Here is an 18,798-nt window from a genome sequence, read left to right on the forward strand (position 1 = left end):
AGAAGAAGCAAGCAGAAGAGTCTTGCTTCATTTCTGCATGTAGAAAGTCCACTATTTCTTCACACAAAACCCAAGTTTTTACCCAGATAATCCTTGCAATCTTAAGGTTGGCTGTACTTACAAGATTTGCCATGTTCATTATATTCTTGCAGAAGTCAGGAAAGCCAGAACCAAAAATCTCCATTGCATACAGTTATCCAAAGGGTAACATGAGCATACTGTAGAGCAGAATATTGCATAAGGTGACACATTTAAATTATAACTGCATCTTCATGAGAATAGCTAGATGATGCAAGCAGCTACAATGGGGATGTCTGCGTGTGTAAGTGCTTGTGTGTGTGTAAGGTTAAACCTCACAGAATGTCCTTACTCAAGGTGTTTTCCATGTTGACTAGCTCTAAGTCAGGCACCCTCTTCTGAAGTGGGAGAGCATTGCCAATCCTTCTCTAACAATATTTCTTGGTGTCTGTAATCAAATGACTGTAAAATAAAATGACGCTTTCTAGAGTGCTCTTTAGTACTCTTGTGGATCATAAGGATAAACAACAATGCTGTACGTTTAGCACAGCAAGGAAAACCAAATGTTGCTTTCCCTTGAAATACTGATCCCAGGTGACTTCTCACAGGCATTAGTCATGCTGGGACAGGCATTAGCCATATCACAGAATCACAGAATCACAAGGTTGGAAGAGACCTTCAAGATCATCAAGTCCAGCCCATGCCCTAACACCTCAACTAAGCCATGGCATCGAGTGCCACATCCAGTCTTTTTTTAAACACATCCAGGGATGGTGACTCCACCACCTCCCCGGACAGACCATTCCAGTACTTTATCACCCTTTGCATGAAAAACATTTTTCTTAATATCCAACCTATATTTCTCTTGACACATTGAGACTGTGTCCCCTGGTTCTGTCAGTTGCTGCCTGGAGAAAGAGACCAACCCACAGCTGGCTACAACCACCCTTCAGGAAGTTGTAGAGAGTGACAAAGTTGCCTCTGAGTCTCCTTTTCTCCAGGTTAACACCCCCAGCTCCCTCAGCCATTCCTCACAGGGCTTGCTAGGATCCATTCAAGATCACTGGCTGGGGCATATTCTTATCTATGCTGTTCTTTCCAAAGTGATTACGTAGTGGCTATGGAGCTGTGGCTGGAAGAATCAACGGAAGAAAAGAAATATTTCATTTCTATGTTATCATATGAAAATCCTTTGAGTCACAGGTGAAGAGAAACCTCATTTGAGCACATTCCCCCAGATGGGTAACTACAGCTAAGAGGATGACAGGGAAGTCCACTGAGAGGCACTCCTGGCAGTTCCCAAGGTAAGATGAGCTGGCTTTCTTCATTAATTCCTAACATATTAGATTTCAGAATTTTGATTAACTTAATGATCTTGGACTTTTTAGCCTCACAGCAAGCCTAGAATTAGAACAGCATGTATAAATGGAAAAGGCTAAATACGACTTCTTACTTATTTCCATTGCTCTGTTAATTAAAAAAGCACACTTAACATCATATCACACAGTGTATTAAGATTATATCAAGTATCTTCCCACATGTTATATTGCCTAAAGTTTGAATACTATTTCAGATCTAATTTGAATCCTTGTCCTTCTCTTTCATTGACCAGATACACTGGCTTATCACTTCCTTCGTAGGTTGTACTAGGTTGTAATTTTAGCTATTTACATAACACTATTTTGTGCAGTTTGTGCTCCTGAAAGTCTTATTGCCCAGCAAATGCCACAGGAGCCAGCCTGTGTCCTCCCAGGAGCCCTCCAAGGCACACAGTCCCTAATTGTGACACACACACAGTCCTAAAATTGTACAGCCTTAGGATTTTGGGTCACAGGTGGTCCAAACCAGTCTGACTGCAGTTATGTCGTTAGCTAGGCTGACTGGAGTCCTGAAAACTAGCTGAAAAGCTGGTTCTTAGCATTCAGCTCAGGAGCAGGAAAACATATTTTGTAGCTGCTGAAAGCTGCTAAATACCTGCTTTTAATAGGTCTAATTTAAACCAACAAACATTTATTTGGATTGCGCATTTCTTTCAGTGGCTCAATTAATGGGCCTGAGTAATGAATGGAGGCACCACTGGATTGTATTAGCACTGCAGTACTGTGTTAGCAGCCTTTTGGTCCTGCTCAGGAGGCTGTAAAATGCTTTGTTCCTTACAACACAAACACCATTATACTCCTACCAGGGTTGAATTTACTTACCATTAAGCAAACATATATAGTCCTGGAATTGGCACAGCCCCAATAACAGACAGGAGCTGAGGAATGCTGCCACAATATGCAGCCAGATGTTTCAGGGTGGGACATTTCAGAAAGGGCCCACGTTCACTACGCTGGGGATGTGGGCTTGGACTAGCACAGAGAAGAGCTGAAAAAGCCAGGGCAAGAACTAAGAACTGCAAACAGTTCTCTGATGCAGCAGCAGTGCTGAATTGTGCAGTGGAGATGGGACCTTAGTCATGCTTCTAAACTCTGTTCAAACACTTAATGTGTTGAAGGCTTTAGTACAGTTTGGGAACAGGTTCCTTGAAGAAATTCCTGGTATTTCCTGGTTCCAGGCAGGCTGAAAAACACTGTGAGAATGTAGCGGCTTTTGGTATGTCCATTTATGGACATGAATCAAAGGAACTGCAGGGAGGAAAAAAAGTGGAAAATGAGAGGAAAAATAAGTTAACTGAACTACTTCCTCTCTTGGATTCTTCTTGGGTTTTGGGCAAAGCCTTACAGTGGTATTTCTTCCCAGCTTCTCCTTGCTAACTACTTCCATATGTAGGCATAGTATAACATCAGTTAAAGCCACATTTAAGCACTGTTTTTAAAGAACTCGGGTTTTTGGTGTTAGGATACAAAGTCAGAATGGTTGAATTACTATATATTCAGGTAAGAACATTACTGTTCCTTCTTATATTTAATGTCCTTTTCAGTATAATGAAATGAGAGCTTTCTTCAAGTGCGAGGTCTGAAAAAGCTATGCTACATGAGAAAAATACAAATGATCTAGTGAAGAATATGCTATTTCTAGTGGTGTCCAAAAGTCAGTTTTCTCAGCTGAGTCCCTGTCTTTGTGAGACAAACAACTGGATACTGTTCAAAGACTTATTTGTTCCTGTGTGGTTGCAGATCATTAAAAGTGGCTCATTCTTGAAGACTTTTTTAACTAGTGTCTTTTGGATGTGTCTTAGCTCTGAGGAATCTGACAAATTTCCATCTGGAGAGTAGAGCCTATTTCATATGAAAGGGCTATAATCCCTGTCTGTTGTTCACATCTGTATTGTGTTAGAATGCTAAGCTGCAAATCCATGCAAAAGTGTTACGGTACAAAAATCTGAAATACGATGGTTTAGAACTATTTCAAAGTATTTGATACTCTGGTCTCCAGCCACCTTGGATTTCTGTTTAATATTTAATTGAATACCTTTTATCAAATTAATATTGACTTTACAGTGATTCTTTACCAACTGTATTATTAATATAGCTGGATATCCATTTAAAGGAGGTAGTAAATAGAATGAATATGCTTTCATATATGAATAAAATATTTTTAAAGTACAGCAGCAAACTTGCTCAATAGGATTTTCTGAGGAGGCAAACAACCAAAAGCAGACTTCCAAAACAAGGTATTTTGAAAGGACATGAACCAGTGTTCTCTCCCATTTAAGTGACTTTGGACTTTTGAACTCAGGTTTTTATTCTTCCATCTATGCATCTTAGGCACAAAGAATGAAATCAGGAAACTTCTTTACGGTTGAAAGGCCCACATTGTAGCCATCATTTAAGATGCCATAAATTCCACACAAGGGCTCCTTTTTCCTGGGATACCTTTGAAAGAAAGTCTTACAAACAGTGTGATGCCTACCTATACCTCTAGGAGAGCTTACAACAAAATATTTAATTTCTTTACCTTCGGAGATAAAACCTTCAGAGGCGTAACACCAGTGAAATGGTGTAAAACGTATGCTTCTGTCAGAAGACTACACATGTTCCTGGAGAAAGGAGTTCAATTAATTATAATGCATACCTGAGATTTATGATCCCTGATATGCTCAGGGGAGAGCAACAACTCGCTTAACAGATTTGCATATGTAGCGTATTCCCTTATTTTAATTCACAGTGGCAACGACAAACCACTATCAAAATATTCTAACTGGCCTCTTCCATGTTCTGCTGGCCCGTGAAACCATGCAATAATATGTCAGATGGCAGGCAAGGCAGTTCCATCATCACATAATCTGGGAAAGGATAGGTAGGGGTCCTGGGCTCTTTTGGGGGAACCCCATTGCAGGTGTCTTTCAGACAGCACTTCCTCAACCAGAGCCCTGCTGTTGCTCTCTGACCCTCCAGCCTTGTTTGCCAGGCACAGCTGGACAACAGTGTCAGGGGAGGCCACAGTGTTGTGTGGATTAGGTGTTGGAGATACAGCCCACACTGCAGAGAGCTGGGAGCAGAACACGAGTGAATCTCGTGGTCATGAGGCTCATGGGAATGATGGTATTATAATATCTGATACTAACTGATAAAATACTGCAGAGCAGAGCTGTTCATCAACAGCTTAAACAGTGCCATAAGAACCCCATTTCTCACAGGAATTAATCCAACCTGCCAGGTGCATTGCTTCTTTCTGTTTTGCTAATCCTGAGAGCTTCTATAGCAATGGTTATGAATGAAGCCCACATACATCCTGTCCTTTCTGGAACTAGAAATGAGAGTTTTCTTGTTATTTGGGGGTGGAGCCACAGTAGCAGTCAGGCAACCAGTCCTCGGTGTTGTACGAATGTTTGAAGCGTTTCCAGGGTGAGCTGAATGGCTGCACAATATTCATAATCTGAAAAAAAAACATAGAGAAAAAAATGCTGGGGAGTCTCAGGGAGCATAAGAGCCAGAGGCTACCCAAAAGTATTTTGTATGGGACATAGAAAGCCACTTCCTCATGCCAGGAGAATTTTCTTTTATTTTTCAGAGGAAGGGAAAATGCTTCTATGCCCTTGAGCAAAGCCTGGTGAAGCCATTGGCAAGACTCCCATTGACTTCCCATTAGTTTAGGGCTCTGTTGTTCATCATTAGTCAAAGCTGGTGTTACACTGATTTGCTGCTAATGCTAGCTGAAATCAATGGGATTGGAAGGTGCTCAGGAAGGATGGACATTTTTATAAGCTAACACTCTTTCAGCACCAGGAAATTCCAGATTGAACTTGTTTGCCTGAAAAGGATTCTTGTTGGAGAGCGTGTTTTTTTCTCAAAACAAGAACTAATGCTTCTAATGCAAAGGTTAATTTTGAATTCAAAGAATCTCCTTGTCTTAATAAAGGGACAAAAAAAGTCTGTTATTAATGTAGGTCCCAGCACAGGACTGAAGCTTTTCTTTTAGCTTCAGGCAGGTGAGGGAATTCACTCACAACTGTCCTTACAAATACTTCTTGCTTATCTAAGAAGAATGTTTGGACCATTATCAAAATGTGTAGCAGTTACAATACTTCTCATCTGTGGCCCTGCAGGAGTTTGAACCCATGGAGACACTTTACACAGAACTGTCACATGTAATGGTTTGGCCTTGTCAGCAAGCAGGAAGATAATCTGTGTAATTGCCACCAGAGTTCAGTGCTCTACCATACCACACTTAGGTGTTCATTCAAGTAAAGCTACATCTAAATTAGCCCTACACTACATGAAGGTTAAATCAGAAGTTTTTTAGAGGCCACTTCCAACCTGTTATATTCTGTGATTTTTATGATACAACTCATTAGCTATTCCCTGAGAATTGCACCAAATTTTGGACTTATGGATTTGAGTCTAGAGTCAAGAACCACTTCAATGCTTTTAGTAATTTAAAATATTTTCCTTGCCTTAGTTGAAAACAAATCTTAACCAGTGGAACACCTCAATGAAATTAAGCATGTTGTATGGTGCATTACCGCAGCAGTTGAATACTACGGTGACAGCTGGCTCCCTTCAAACTACATGTGATGATGCATGAGGAGACCTGCTGCACTTTCTAATGTCATACTGGGCTTGGCAAAGCAAGCCTGGCCCTTCCCTCCATTCTAAATTCAGAAGAGTAACAAACTACTAAAGTAGTGAACCAACTAACAGAATAAGTAAATCTTTAGTTATTCCTAAGTGTATGTGCTTCTGGAGAAAGAACCCACCACATATTTCTTGATTTTCATCTAGTGCAAAGGCAACCCCTTTAGAAACATGAAAAGGAATAGTGGAGACTAAAGGTAAATGAAATACCAAGCCATTTATATAAAAAATATAAATACTTTATTTTCAACTAAAAAGGTGCAAACATGTAACTTTTGGTCACACTTCTCAACAAATAAACTGTCCAAAAAGAGCCATAGTCAAAGAAAGAAACAAATGCTCAAGTGGAAAGACTGACGAACAACAGAACAGCCATTTCTCTTAAAGCCACTTGTCTTATAAAGTAGTAAGTAAACATATTTTTTCAGACAAATGCTTTGTAACATTACAGGCACCTCAACTTCATCTTGACCTCAACTCACCATTTGGCCCTATCTGAACAATTTCCACTAGAGTATCTATTTCATGCTTTGAATGCATTGTCAAACAAGCTTTAAATCTTACCTATCTTGTTCCAAAAAAGAAGTCTATCATTGAACTTTCAAAGCATTAAACAAAAGCACAAAACTTTAAATTAATTTAGATAACTGTACAAATATATATACACACAGTATTTACAATATTCATAAAAAGTAGCTTGTTACAGGTAAATTAACTGCCACAAGCTGTCCAGTCTAATTGACATGATTCTGATTCTTGCTGGCCAAGCCATCTGAATCAGAGTGTCAGAGCTGAAACATTACTGTCCTGACTAACAGAACACCTTCTACTTAGCACTTTGCTGGGTGTTTGCATTCCAGCTGTTGCTGTCTTTAAGCCAGCGCCAGCAAACATGCTAATGGTCTCTTCTCAATTGCACTACTAGATGAAGCACGCTGTACCACATTAAGGGAACATTTGCTTGAATCTGCTTTTCCTGCCTGTTTCCCTTAACCCCATCACACCACCTCAGGAGCAACATGTTCTGAAGCTGTGTCTTGCTGTGGTCCCACTGTCCATTTTACGTTCTTCTTCAAATCACCATTTGGGGTCAGTAGAAAAATTGTCTTAAGTCACATGGAGCAGTTTGTTGAAATTAAAAAAAAAAAAAAACTGATTTAAATACCTTGTGCTATTGAATCATGTTTACAAAATGAGATGCAAATCAGTTCAAGTTGAGAATGTGCTTAGCATCGCCTTCTGGCTTTATGCCATGTCTCCATACATCTTTCTGTAGTACAGAGACTCAAAGATGTCATTGTCTCCAGGGCAGTTGTAGTGGCACGCGCAGGTCTTGATGAACATCATTTTCCTTTTCATGATCTCCCCATCAGGGCACTTGAACTCCACAGGGAGGGTGGCTGTTCTGTGGGGTGTGCAGCAGCGCCCGTCAGTGCAAACACCACAGAACTTAGCTCTGTAGGTCTTCACGCTGGTGCAGCCAGACAGCTCAAACTTGACAGGCTTGGAGATTTTGGGGGTGCGAATGCACTTTTTGCCTTTCTGTTAGGACAGAAGTCAATACAAGATGTTTAGAAGGTAGGCTTTCACAAAGCACATTAAGCTTGCAAGTTAGTGAGCAGACATGCTAATCCTTACTGTATTATCATTAGGCAAGATTGTCTTATATAGTGCCATAACACAGCATGAGAGAAAACTAAGGACATTTAATTGTAAATAGTGATCACCACTAGGGTAAAACTCAAATTTCAAAGCAAACCACTTGAAACTGACTACCTGTCAGCACTGCATTTTTGGTCACTGCCTTTTTGCTAGTGGATGCAAGCAACCTAGTGCAGCACACATAAAGATAATCATATTTACCTTGATGTTCTCCTCCAGGTCTACTTCACAAGGTCTGACCATGCAGAGTCTACTCTGTTTCTCCAGTCTGCAGAAGGCATTATCATTGGTGACCCTGGTAGAGATACCCATGCCACAGGTCTTGGAGCAAGCACTCCATTCCGTGGTCTGTACCAGGCAGTTGGCACGCATCATTGTTGGGTCTGGACCGTAAGTGTCTTCCAGTCTGTAAGCTGCAGGAGACAGAAAACCAAAATGAGACCACTGCCTGACCTCAGCCCTCTAAACGCTCCTTCCTTTCCCTGAGAAATTCAGGCAGCTACACTAAATCCGTGGGGTGATTCCACCAACTGCAGCCCTCCAGCCTCTGCCCTGTGTCCACCTAGTCCACTGCCTTCAGCCTCATCATGCAGAGTGCCCCCTCCCCCGGCTGCCATCTGCAGAGAGCCCCCCACTCACCGGCAAGTGCAGGTCCCACGGCAGTCTGCTCTTTGGCCTCATCGCAGACCCACTCCTCGCAGCACTTTCCAGGGAGCTTCACCCGGCGCGGGTAGGGGCAGTCGGGGCTGGGCAGGCGGACGTCCATGCTGCAGAGGGGCACGCAGCCCACGGCACCGTCCAGGCAGGTGCACTGGTACTTGCAGCTGCTCTGGAAGGACTCTCCGCTCCGGTACACCATGCCGCTGAACACGCACGGCGCGCCGTCCCGAGCTGCGAGGGGCAGGAGGCAGAGCGTGAGTCGGGAGTCTCCGAGGTTCCCGCTTCGCTCGCTCCCTGCCCGGCAGGACCCTGTTCCCGTCCCCGCGGCAGGCGGCAGCCCCGGCCCCAACTCACCGGTGCAGACGCCGATTCTGCGGTTGGCGGGGGAGCCGAAATCGCAGAAGAGCCCCTTGTGATGGTCGCAGGGGTCGCGCTCGGTGCAGAGCTCGCCCAGCTGCTTGGCGCACACGCGGCAGCAGCCGCAGCCGTCGAGCACCAGGGAGACGCCAGCGGGGCAGGTGGGACTGGCTCCGCACTGGCACTGCCCGCTGCACTCCTGGCCCTGGGCCTCCTGCAAGTGCCGGGGGGACAGAGAGAGAGAGAGAGGGGGCGTCAGAGCCGCCGCCGGGACCGCCCGGACGGGGCAGGCGCGGCGGCGCCGCGGGCGGCAGCACTTACCGGGCTGAGCAGAGCGAGCAGCAGGGCGAGGGCGAACGGGGCGAAGGTGTTGGGGACCATCCTGCAGCGGTCAGCGGCTTGTGGGTGACGAGGCGGCGGCGTCGGGCAGGCGGCGGCGTCGGGCTGCCGGGCAGCGAGGGGAGCCGAGGTAAACCGAGCGCTTCTCGCAGGGCGGATCTCCTCGGCGGCGCGGACGGGGCTGCGGCGGGCCGTGGGCGCTGTGCCGGAGGGTAGCTGCTCACGGCTGGTGTTGGGCTCCGCTCTCCTCCGCTCCGCTCCGTCCGAGTGCGGCGGGAGAGTGGCTGTGTGACTGCCGAGTGCCGGCACGGACGCCCCTTTATAGGCGGCGGCGGCGCGGCCTCGCCAATGGGCTGAATGGGGCCGCGGACAAACAGCGACATTCCGCGCATTCCTGCGCGCCGCGCCGCGCCGCCCGCCCCGCCCCGCGCCGCCGCGGCCGCCCCGGAGCGGCCCTGACCCCTGACTCCCGCATTCCTCCGGCTGCGCCCCCCCAGCGCACGCCCTCGCCCCCCCATCACGGTTTTTTTTATTTTTCGTCCTGATGTGTTTTAAATGTGAGTCCCCGTCGCTGCCCGCGCTCCCGGCCGCCCCCCCGCCCCCGGCAGCGCGTTATTTCGGGGCGGGCGGCGGGTCCGGTGGGAAGGGGCGGCGGGCCGGTTGCCAGGGGCGTTCGGGGGAATCCGCTATTTCCCTTCCCCTGTGCTCCCCGCTCGTCCCTCGTCCCTCCCCCGCGCACAGAGGATCGGGGGTGGCGCGGGGTACCCGGTGTCCGGCGGCGAACGGTCCGGGCACTTTGGTACCACCGAAAAAAGGTATAATTACACTACCGGGTATAAATTGACTCTGTGTACCACTGAATCATACTGAATATTTGTAACGTGTTCCTTCCCTAATAGATGCTCTCTATGAATAGAGAGAGTGCCTATTTACTCTGAAATACTTGGCACGGTGAGTGGAGTCTGAAGCATGGAAGAAGTGGCTATTATTTTCCCACTGCCTGTGTGCAGCTGTCATTTCTGAGCAACACGTTCCTCGTTCCTCGCACATCCCTGCTTCCAACCTTCCTGATGGCCTGCCCCCGGATTACAACAAGAAGAGAATGGCATGCCACTTCATTCAGCCAAAACCTTAACACTGTGGTTTGTATTTGACTGAACCCAGGACGTAAGCATTGTGGCTTGTATTAAGTCATTGCAGATAACTGCTATGATTATTGTTGGGGTTTTTTTTTCTTTTTCTTTTTTTAACCGGGAGGATGGCTCTTCCCCCGCCTCCCGTGTATGATTTGAATATTCAGTGATGTCATGTTGTTTGACCTCCGCTTTAACACAAGGAATGCCAATGTTTTGGCTTTTGACCTGTGGAAGTATGTTAGTGTTTAGTAAGAGAGACCGGCTTAATGCATTGCAATAAGCAATCTAAAATCTTGTAGTACCTTAAGAGATCTCATCTTTTGTGTGCAGGCTTTCCCCCACTGCCATTCTCCCTTGCTCCCCACTTCTTTCTATCCCTCCATATCTAGGTATACTTCCATGCTATGATGCTGTGATAATAAAACAAGATTCATGAGGGGAAAAGAAGGTCTTCTATGTAATGCCCCAGTAGGACCATTGTGCTGTAAAACTGCTACTTATATTCTGCCAGCATTGTACTGCATCTGGTAAAGTCATTTGGATGTCATTTCTTCTACTTGAAATTCTCCATTAGAAGAAATGAGATTGTCTTTGAAAGAAAAAAAGGAACCCCAGAGGAACAGTTATGGTAAATAATATATGTTCCCAAAACCATGAGGGCTCCTAAAATCTGTATTTACTTGAAGGACTCCAGTGGCCTCAGTGCTGGGTAAATACTATGTGTACCAAACTATGTATGACATGCATACCAAAATGCAAATGTAACCAGGTAAACAGAATGCCTTTTTTAAATGCCTAAATATGGTAGAAGATCAGAGAGAGAGAGAGAGAGGCTCTAGACATGTTTTATAACTTTCCATGTAAGAGGTTTTTTCAGAGATACAATTTTATTAAACAAAACCTAAGAATCTCACTGACAGAAAAAGTATGTGTAAAAGTAACAAACTACCAGAAAGCCAGGAAATCCAAAATTAAAGGATAAATCTGTCCTAAGTCCTCCCACTGCAGGCCAAGTACAGCAAGCCCTATACACTTGCTGCCCTGAGAAAAAGGGCTTGAATAGTTACTTGAATTCAGAACTAATTCTGGTCTTGCACCACTGCGGATCAGGCATTAGCCCACTAAATTACAAGTTGTATCAGCACATGGAGGTAGGCAAGAATCAGAGTCCACAGGAGTGCCTTTTGGTCATCTTGGTTTCTGTGTTGTTAGGTGTGTCTAACAGTGGGTACTTCATTGGTGCGTGTGTATCTACACACAGGGGCAAAGGGAACTTGAAAGCCAAGGTGGTTCTTGCAGACTCCAATCTGTCTTCAGCTTATCCTTTCTGATGACAACCATAGAATCCTCAAGGTTGGAACAGACCTTCAAGATCATTTTGTCCAGCCAGCAATGTCACCCCACCATAATCACCCCTAAACAGTATCCCCGGATGCCACATCCAGGAACCTCTTGAGTATGCCACAGGTTGGACAAGTACATCTTGGCTTTGATGCATAAAATGGTTAAAATGCACTAATTTTGACTTCCATGCAGGTGTTTATACAGCACATGCTTTTAAGATAGTATATTTTTTCTGCTGAAACTAGGAATTCACTACAGCAGCCTTGTAGACTTGTTTACACAGCTATATACGGTATGTGTGTGTCTACATCAGCTTCAGTTGGTGAAGTCTTGTAAAATGTACAGGTGTGGATTGCTACATTCCTCTCTTGTGTTTTTCCTTCTTTATTTTTTTTCCTGCTTCCCCCAAAAAGTCACTTGATCAGGTATCAGACATAGTGAAAACCTGGCAAGACTACAGGAAAGTGGCTAGACTTGGAGTGTTTGTGTACTTAAAGAAAGAATCTTGCACATTTTCAACTTTCAGTCACAGATATTTTTTTATAAGAGCAATTGGAGGTCTGAGCCAGCCCTCAAAGCGGAAATCAAAAGCTCCCAGAGAAACATACCCGAGGAATGTGAATCTGATCCAACAACCATACGCAATGCACATACAGTACTGTCAGTCTTATAGGAAGTCTTGCCATATATGGACATCTGGACCCTGAGCTGTTTATCATCACGATGGGCTTGTAGCTGGCCTCAGACATTTCTGGCTTCCCTCAGGTTTAGTGTGCCAATTAGTTCCTTTCCCAAAATGCTCACCAGGATATTTCTTTAAAATTGTAATAAATATATCTCAGAATTCTGAGAGGTCTGGTTAAAGTTACGTTAGTAGGCTTTTGCTTAAAAGGCAAATTCCAAGAAAGACTTGCTCTGCTAGCTCAGGAATAGACACAGAATAAAAATAATGAAATTTATTCCATCATGAATGTGGTTGCCTGGTATTTCTCTTTCTTAGAAGTCATCTGGTAGCTTATTCTATGTATCTGTAGGCATGGAAAGGGCTCTGAAGTAGACCACTTGCTGAACTTCTACTCATCCTTTTCTGGGCAGATGTGTGATCTCATGAATCAGCAAAGGCAAAGAAAAGACCACATTTCCCAGGATCTGTCAAGCAACTTATCCGTGTTGTGCAGTTTGTACTGCTTGGTTAGAGTGGTACAAAGCCTTTCACCTTGTAGTCATGACAATTCACATCAGAACGAGAGCCATTATCTCTTCTCCAAAGTGAACCAGAATTAGAAGGCAGGGAGGGGCACTGGATGGCATAGGCCTATGGGCATGTTTGCTGCTGAAATGGTGGACCTAGTCCAAATTCCTCCAGATACTGGTTCAGATTCTCTGCTAGCATCAGTTGGGTAGTTCACTAAATGCACTGTTGGCCATCAAAATATTGGGATTTGAAAAGTCCAAGTCCATTGGGCTAAAGAAAAATCATCAGGTGCAATTCCCATTAGCGGACTTGAGTTTTGTTGTTTTCTGTAATGTTATTCTTTATGTGTTAACATGCAAATATTGTGTTACTTCTAGAGTCCTGAGAATGCTGCTTTAAGCACTTGGCTTTATTCTTGAAAAGTAACTGGATTTTTTGTGAATGTGTGTGGTCTTAAACTGGCAAAGTGATTACTGTAAGTAATCTAAATGGGTATTCAAAGGACACGTAAAACTATTTGTATGAAAGTGAGATTATGAGTACTGTGAAGCTAAATGTCCTTTGCCTACTGAGTCTCAGATTCAGTTTATCTTATTTTATTCTGAAAAATTTGCCACAGATCTGGTCTTAGAAGCAGTGTAGGAGCAGCATTCACTACTTCTGTAAGGAGGCTGGGTGTGTCCTTGGTTTTTCTGGGGAAGCGTAGAGTCCTTCCATGGCTCGCAAAGGGGAGTAAGGAGAGAGACGCTTTCAGTTGTTTGTTTCTCAGATTTGGCTGAGGTTTGCAACCTCTCACTGTAGTAAGTCAACTAGTGTAGGGCTGCAGTGGGTCACTGACCACTCCTTTGACAATTGTCCCATAAATGGTTAACAATTCATAAAAAGTTACTGTTGCTGGCTGGAGAGGAAATGTGGCCAGGGATTGACTCAGAAATCCTTTTGAGGTTCTCAGAGGAACCACGTGGAAAACAGCTGGACGAACACTTCCTCCCACTCTGTCATGGATTATGTGGGCAGGAAAGAATCAGATCTGCTTAGTCTACAATGCGTGTCATTTTGTTTTCAGTTTTTCAACCTGCTTCTTTCAGGAGCTGTTAGTGTAAGTTTTGAGGGTTTGTGGGTTTTTCCCCCCCAAACTGAGACACCAATGTTTAATTAATATTTGACCAAATTAAGGACTTCCATCAACAAATTAAGTTTTCTTTGCCATAAACTATGGGATCTCTTAATTTATATTGTAGCTGCTGTGGAGTAGAGGCCTGGGGAGAATCCTGTGGGATACATTTTCGATGCTGTCTGATAGGATAGGGTCAATACTTTTACATGTGTGGGTGACAACGTGGTTTCTTTGGGGATAAATGAAAAGAGAGAAATGTCTCCCCCATTTATGATACAACCTTAGTTCACTGATCTTGCTGTAGGCTTTTCTGTTTACACAGTCCTTCCAGAGGAAGTTGAGGAGTTGGCTTATTATGTAGGTCTGTAATGTGTCTTGAGGACTTCATATGCATACTGCATCAGCTGACCTGCAAAAGAACATAATGTCCTCGATACATTGGCACCAAATTCTAGAGATTCTATGATTTTTCAGGAAAAAATAATAGAATTTGATCTCTGTTCCCCATGGTTCAGCTGCCAGCTTGGCTGTCTGTTTTTTCAGCAAGTGATGTGTGGTATGTGACCTGTGCAAATACATCTGTACAAGTGACGCAGACAGGGAAGCTGGGATGTAACCAACAACAGCCAAGGTGGCTTCCTTATTGACCCATGGATGTGTGTGAAATTTAGCAATTACTGGGCCAGGTCTGAAAAACATCTTAGACTGCTGATCCCTCTGGTGTTGGTGGGAAATTCTCTCTCAGACCATTTTTCACATGGAGACGAGAAAAGCAGATACTCCAAGAAACGTGCATTGTTAGGGAAGTGGGGACATGTTTAAAATATTTTGATTTCCTGCAGGAACTAATTGAGGAAACCTAGTTGTTTTAAACATCAATGGTCTTAGGTCCAGTGTTTACAACCATGTTGCTACAGATGTCTTATTGGTGAGTGGCTTTTAAGTAATAAGCATGCTGTTATAAAAGTGGTAGGACTCTCACTAACAGCACGTGTTCCTGAGCATATTACTCCATTTATAACCCTTTTATTAAAGGGTTTTAAATAGAAATCAAGGTTAGGTTTTACTGTATGTTGTTTGTTTTGACCGTTTTGGACAATGGGGTTTTTGAGAAAATTGAACCTAAGAAGTTATTTGTGGTGCATTTCTTGTGAGGAAGTTATCCTTGATGGATCTTGTGGAAAAGTCTAACCTTAATAGCATGGTAGGTGTTTATAATTATTTGAGATTCAATTATGACATGGGATGAAAAGACAGTTCATCAACTGCCTGTTTGTATTGCCTAAGCTTTGCAAGATATTTGAAAAATCTTACATCTGTCCTAACAGTGTTTGTATGTGAGTTACAAACTTTGTAATAAAATTTTCAGATGAGTTTTAAAAACTTGTATGAACTAGCCTTTCTCCTTCTGTCACTCACAAGATACAGAGTGTTAATTTTTAAACTCCCTGGGAACAGTTTTCTCATTTTACCTTCTCAAATTCAGTGGTAACTCACCTAGGCCTTCACATATCTTTATTTTTCTTGATAAATGGCTTGCAAAGAGTGACGGTGGAGTGCATGACTTGGGAAGTGCACTTTCTATTTCTTTTTTACCATCAAGCTGCCACAGGGGGGAGTAGAAGTTTGGAAAGGACTGTGCTTCCCAAAAAGTCACCGAGGCAAGTGCTGTATTTGTGTGTACCCTGGCCAGTCTCTCACGGGGAGAAAAGCAGGGGCAAAAGAGGAGTGGGTGTTCTAGGAATGAAAAGGTTGGTTGGAGAAAGGAGCCGGAGGGTTTCTGCAGCTGGAACAAGCTGAATGGTTCACTGCTTTGCAAAACCACTCTGTTTTTCTTATTCATTCCTACCAGCTTTTCTGTCCAGATGTAAGGAGAATGTGACTGAATTGTTTTCCTGCCTCAGGAGGGAAGATGACATGTGGGAGTTGTAAAGCGCTTGCAAAATCCCTGCCTGTCTGACAAAAGGCTTTTCCCACGTTAGTGCTATTGGCTAATGAAGAAAAAATGCTAGGCAGAGGCAAGGCAGAGGACACAGTGAGGAAAAGTTTTGCTAACTTGATAGAAAAGGGTTGTTTTTGTAGGACTGTTGGTGTTGGTGAAATCCACACTGTCTGCTTCACGATGAGTAACTGGACTCTGTGGGTCCTCGGCAGGCAGGATGCGTTCCTCATGCCTTGGCCCTGGCTGTGAAGTCACTCTCTCGTCCCTTGTGTGACCACAACTTCTCTTGCAAGGCACAGTCTGAAGCAGCAGCGTGGCTGTCAGCCACCATCCTGCCCTGCCACTGGGTTTGGTGCAGTTCTGCAGAGGAGGCATGTGGGCAGAGGTGGGGTTGTAAAAGTGGGAGTTGAAGGAGTGGGCTCAGATTTTGAAGTAGTGCAGTATAACAGGAGGGTGGAAAAGGGACTTACCCCTCCTGTTAGTTTCCCACCCATGTGCCGTTTTTGAGCATGTCCCCAGAGAAAAGCAGCCAAGGTCCTGAGTGGGAAATGCTAAACAGGGCTGAAGAGAAAGGTGCACGAATGTGTTTGTGTGGGAAGGGTTGCGGTGGAATGGGGTGGAATGGAGGAAGTGGAGAAGTCGGTGTGTGAGGAGAGTGGTGTAGGTGAGCCAGCCAAGGATGAGGTGGGCTTGGCAGCTTCCTTCCCACGGCCTTCACAGCATTTCACCACCAAGAAACTGTGCCCAGGTCAGTTCAACCATGGGAAAACTCATTTGCCAGAAGAAGAGAGAGGTGTCTGCGGCAAAGTCTGGGTGCTCCTCTTCTCCACACCTTTGGTAGCCAGTCCCTGCTTTCTGTTGCCCTGCTGCACTCAGGAACAAGCTGCATTGAGGTGCACAGTGGAGACACCTCAAGTTTCTCACTTTTTGGGTCTGCGTTAGGGAATTTTATCACTGGACAACCTAGTCAACAATTTTTGGGAAAGAATGAAATAGTTTTTAGGAACTTGTTAATGATCAGGAAAACAACTGAAAGGAGTGAATCAGGCACATTTTGTAAGTCCTCAAGATCTGATTGCACAGATCTGTAATGAGGTAGAGTAAGTGAGAATTAAGGAAGAATTAAAGGAGAAACACATTTATGCTTCTGTAACCTATCACGAGAAATAAAATAACCCTGGCTAAATGTGTTATTTTAGAATGCAGAGGAGAATATGGCAGGTAAGTATTTGCTTTTGGTTTTAATGGTGAAAATTGATTGGGAAGATTGGAAAGGAAAACCATTCTTCAGGTAACATTTTTTTAATGCATTTTGTATATCTGCAATTCCTGGACTTTTGAACTATAATCAATAGGAGCCTGGGCAAAATCCACATTCTTTATGTTTAGCACATTGATAAATTCAGTGCTTGCTCCACAACCTTATTCTTAACAGAAACAAACAGGAGAGAATTATTGGTCCAATTTCCAAATAAGACATAAGGAATTTGTTTATGCTATTGGGAGGTAATGTGCCTAAGTTTGAGTGGAACTTCATTAAGTATAATGAAATTCTCAAGGAATGCAAGGCTGGTTTTGCTCAAGAGTAAACATCTAAGATTAAAAAAATACATATACATTTTTCAAACTAGTGCCTAAGCCTCAAGTTTCTTGTTTTTAATTAGGGTGGTTGTTGCAAATGCAGGAAGTTAACCAAACATAAAAATACAAACAGAAAACAATAAAATTAAATACATTCAGGGCAACTTTTAATTTTTCCTTAGCTGTAGTCGTACATAAATTATAGATGAGGTTAAAGTCAGAAGCACAGTGAAGCTTGTACCACAGTTTACTGCACTCACTTGGATTCCTGCAGTAATAAAACCCTGGAGAATGCTGACCTGAGTAAGTCACAGTGCACAGTGTCATAATACCACACACCTTGTAAGTGTGCTTTTATAAAGCACAGGGTCAAGATAGTAATTCTGGACATGAGATGTTTTGTTACAAATGTTTTCTAACATTTGAAGAATCAATACATGTACAAAGTCAAAACCAAGAGCAAAACCAGCATTACGTGGTTTGTAATTCCGGTTTCTATGGGCTTTCCATTTTTATCACTTTACTCTTTTCAGGAAAGAAAAGGAGAATAAGTCTGAGGGAAATTGCAGCAATCCTTTTTTGAGTCCAACACTTTTACTTGATGTGTCAGCCCTCCTGTTTAGACTCTTCATCATAGTTGAGGATGAATGGGCAGCATAGTTACTGTAGTGTAATTGAATAATTCTTCTCCTTGAAAACGTATAGATGTGTGTTTCTGTTGCTAGAGGTCACAGGTTTGTTACTGCAGAGGCTTGATTTTACATTGTGTCCAGAGCTTATTCCTTACGCACTTTTGACATTTTATTATATAATTGCAGCAAGAAAAATACATATGCTGTATTTCAAGTCAAATTAGTTGAATAAATGAGGTGTCTAATTTTTATTTCTTGAAGGCCACCAGAGCAAATCTTGCCAAAGTTATGTTTTTACTCAAAATTCCTTAATTTTTCCTGCTTTTGCTTCAAGCCAACACAGGACAGTACATTCTCATTATTTAATCCTATAAGAAAAAAAAAAAAAAAAAAGAACACAGAAAAACCCCACCAAGGTAACATGAAGTTCTCTTCTACAGATATGTGTCAAGAAAGCCAAGCAGGAACATAACTGCAGGACTTAAAACGTATTTGATAATGCTGAACTAACTGAACAAATTCATTTGAGTTTTGGGGAGAACTGAGATGGGAATAACAGGAAAGTTGTAGAGAAAAAAATCTCACAAGATTAAGACAGTAGAGTGCCCAGAGTTTTTGTGAAGATTTGATGCTGGGATACTTCTGATGAAAATAGACCCAGGGTGATCCTCTTACCTAATGACTGCTCTTGCTTGGAAGGAGGTTTTGAATTTGTAAATATGTGTAGGGGATGACATAATTGTTAGTCATCATAGAGTACCCAGCTGTAGATAGCTTCAGCAGGTTGACCATGGG

The 18,798-nt window shown here is 43.4% G+C and overlaps 1 protein-coding gene and 1 long non-coding RNA gene across 2 annotated transcripts in view; one reads left to right on the forward strand and one right to left on the reverse strand.

The window, feature by feature from the left end:
- Positions 1-6,255: 6,255 nt before the first annotated feature.
- On the reverse strand, positions 6,256-9,230 carry CCN2 (cellular communication network factor 2). The gene is made up of 5 exons (XM_064413204.1): positions 9,039-9,230; positions 8,715-8,931; positions 8,340-8,591; positions 7,902-8,113; positions 6,256-7,580 (listed from the first exon to the last, which is right to left on the reverse strand). Exons 1-5 carry the CDS (start codon positions 9,096-9,098, stop codon positions 7,284-7,286), a joined length of 1,038 nt encoding a protein of 345 aa, XP_064269274.1. The 5' UTR covers positions 9,099-9,230; the 3' UTR covers positions 6,256-7,283.
- LOC135296632 (uncharacterized) overlaps positions 9,047-18,798 on the forward strand; it is a 72,269-nt gene continuing 62,517 nt past the window's right edge. Inside the window, exons 1-2 of the long non-coding RNA XR_010358671.1 lie at positions 9,047-9,186; positions 9,956-10,007. This is a non-coding gene — a long non-coding RNA (uncharacterized LOC135296632). The remainder of the gene's footprint in view (positions 9,187-9,955; positions 10,008-18,798) is intronic.

Source organism: Passer domesticus, chromosome 3 (genome assembly GCF_036417665.1).
Source record: "Passer domesticus isolate bPasDom1 chromosome 3, bPasDom1.hap1, whole genome shotgun sequence".
Classification (NCBI taxonomy): Eukaryota; Metazoa; Chordata; class Aves; order Passeriformes; family Passeridae; genus Passer; species Passer domesticus.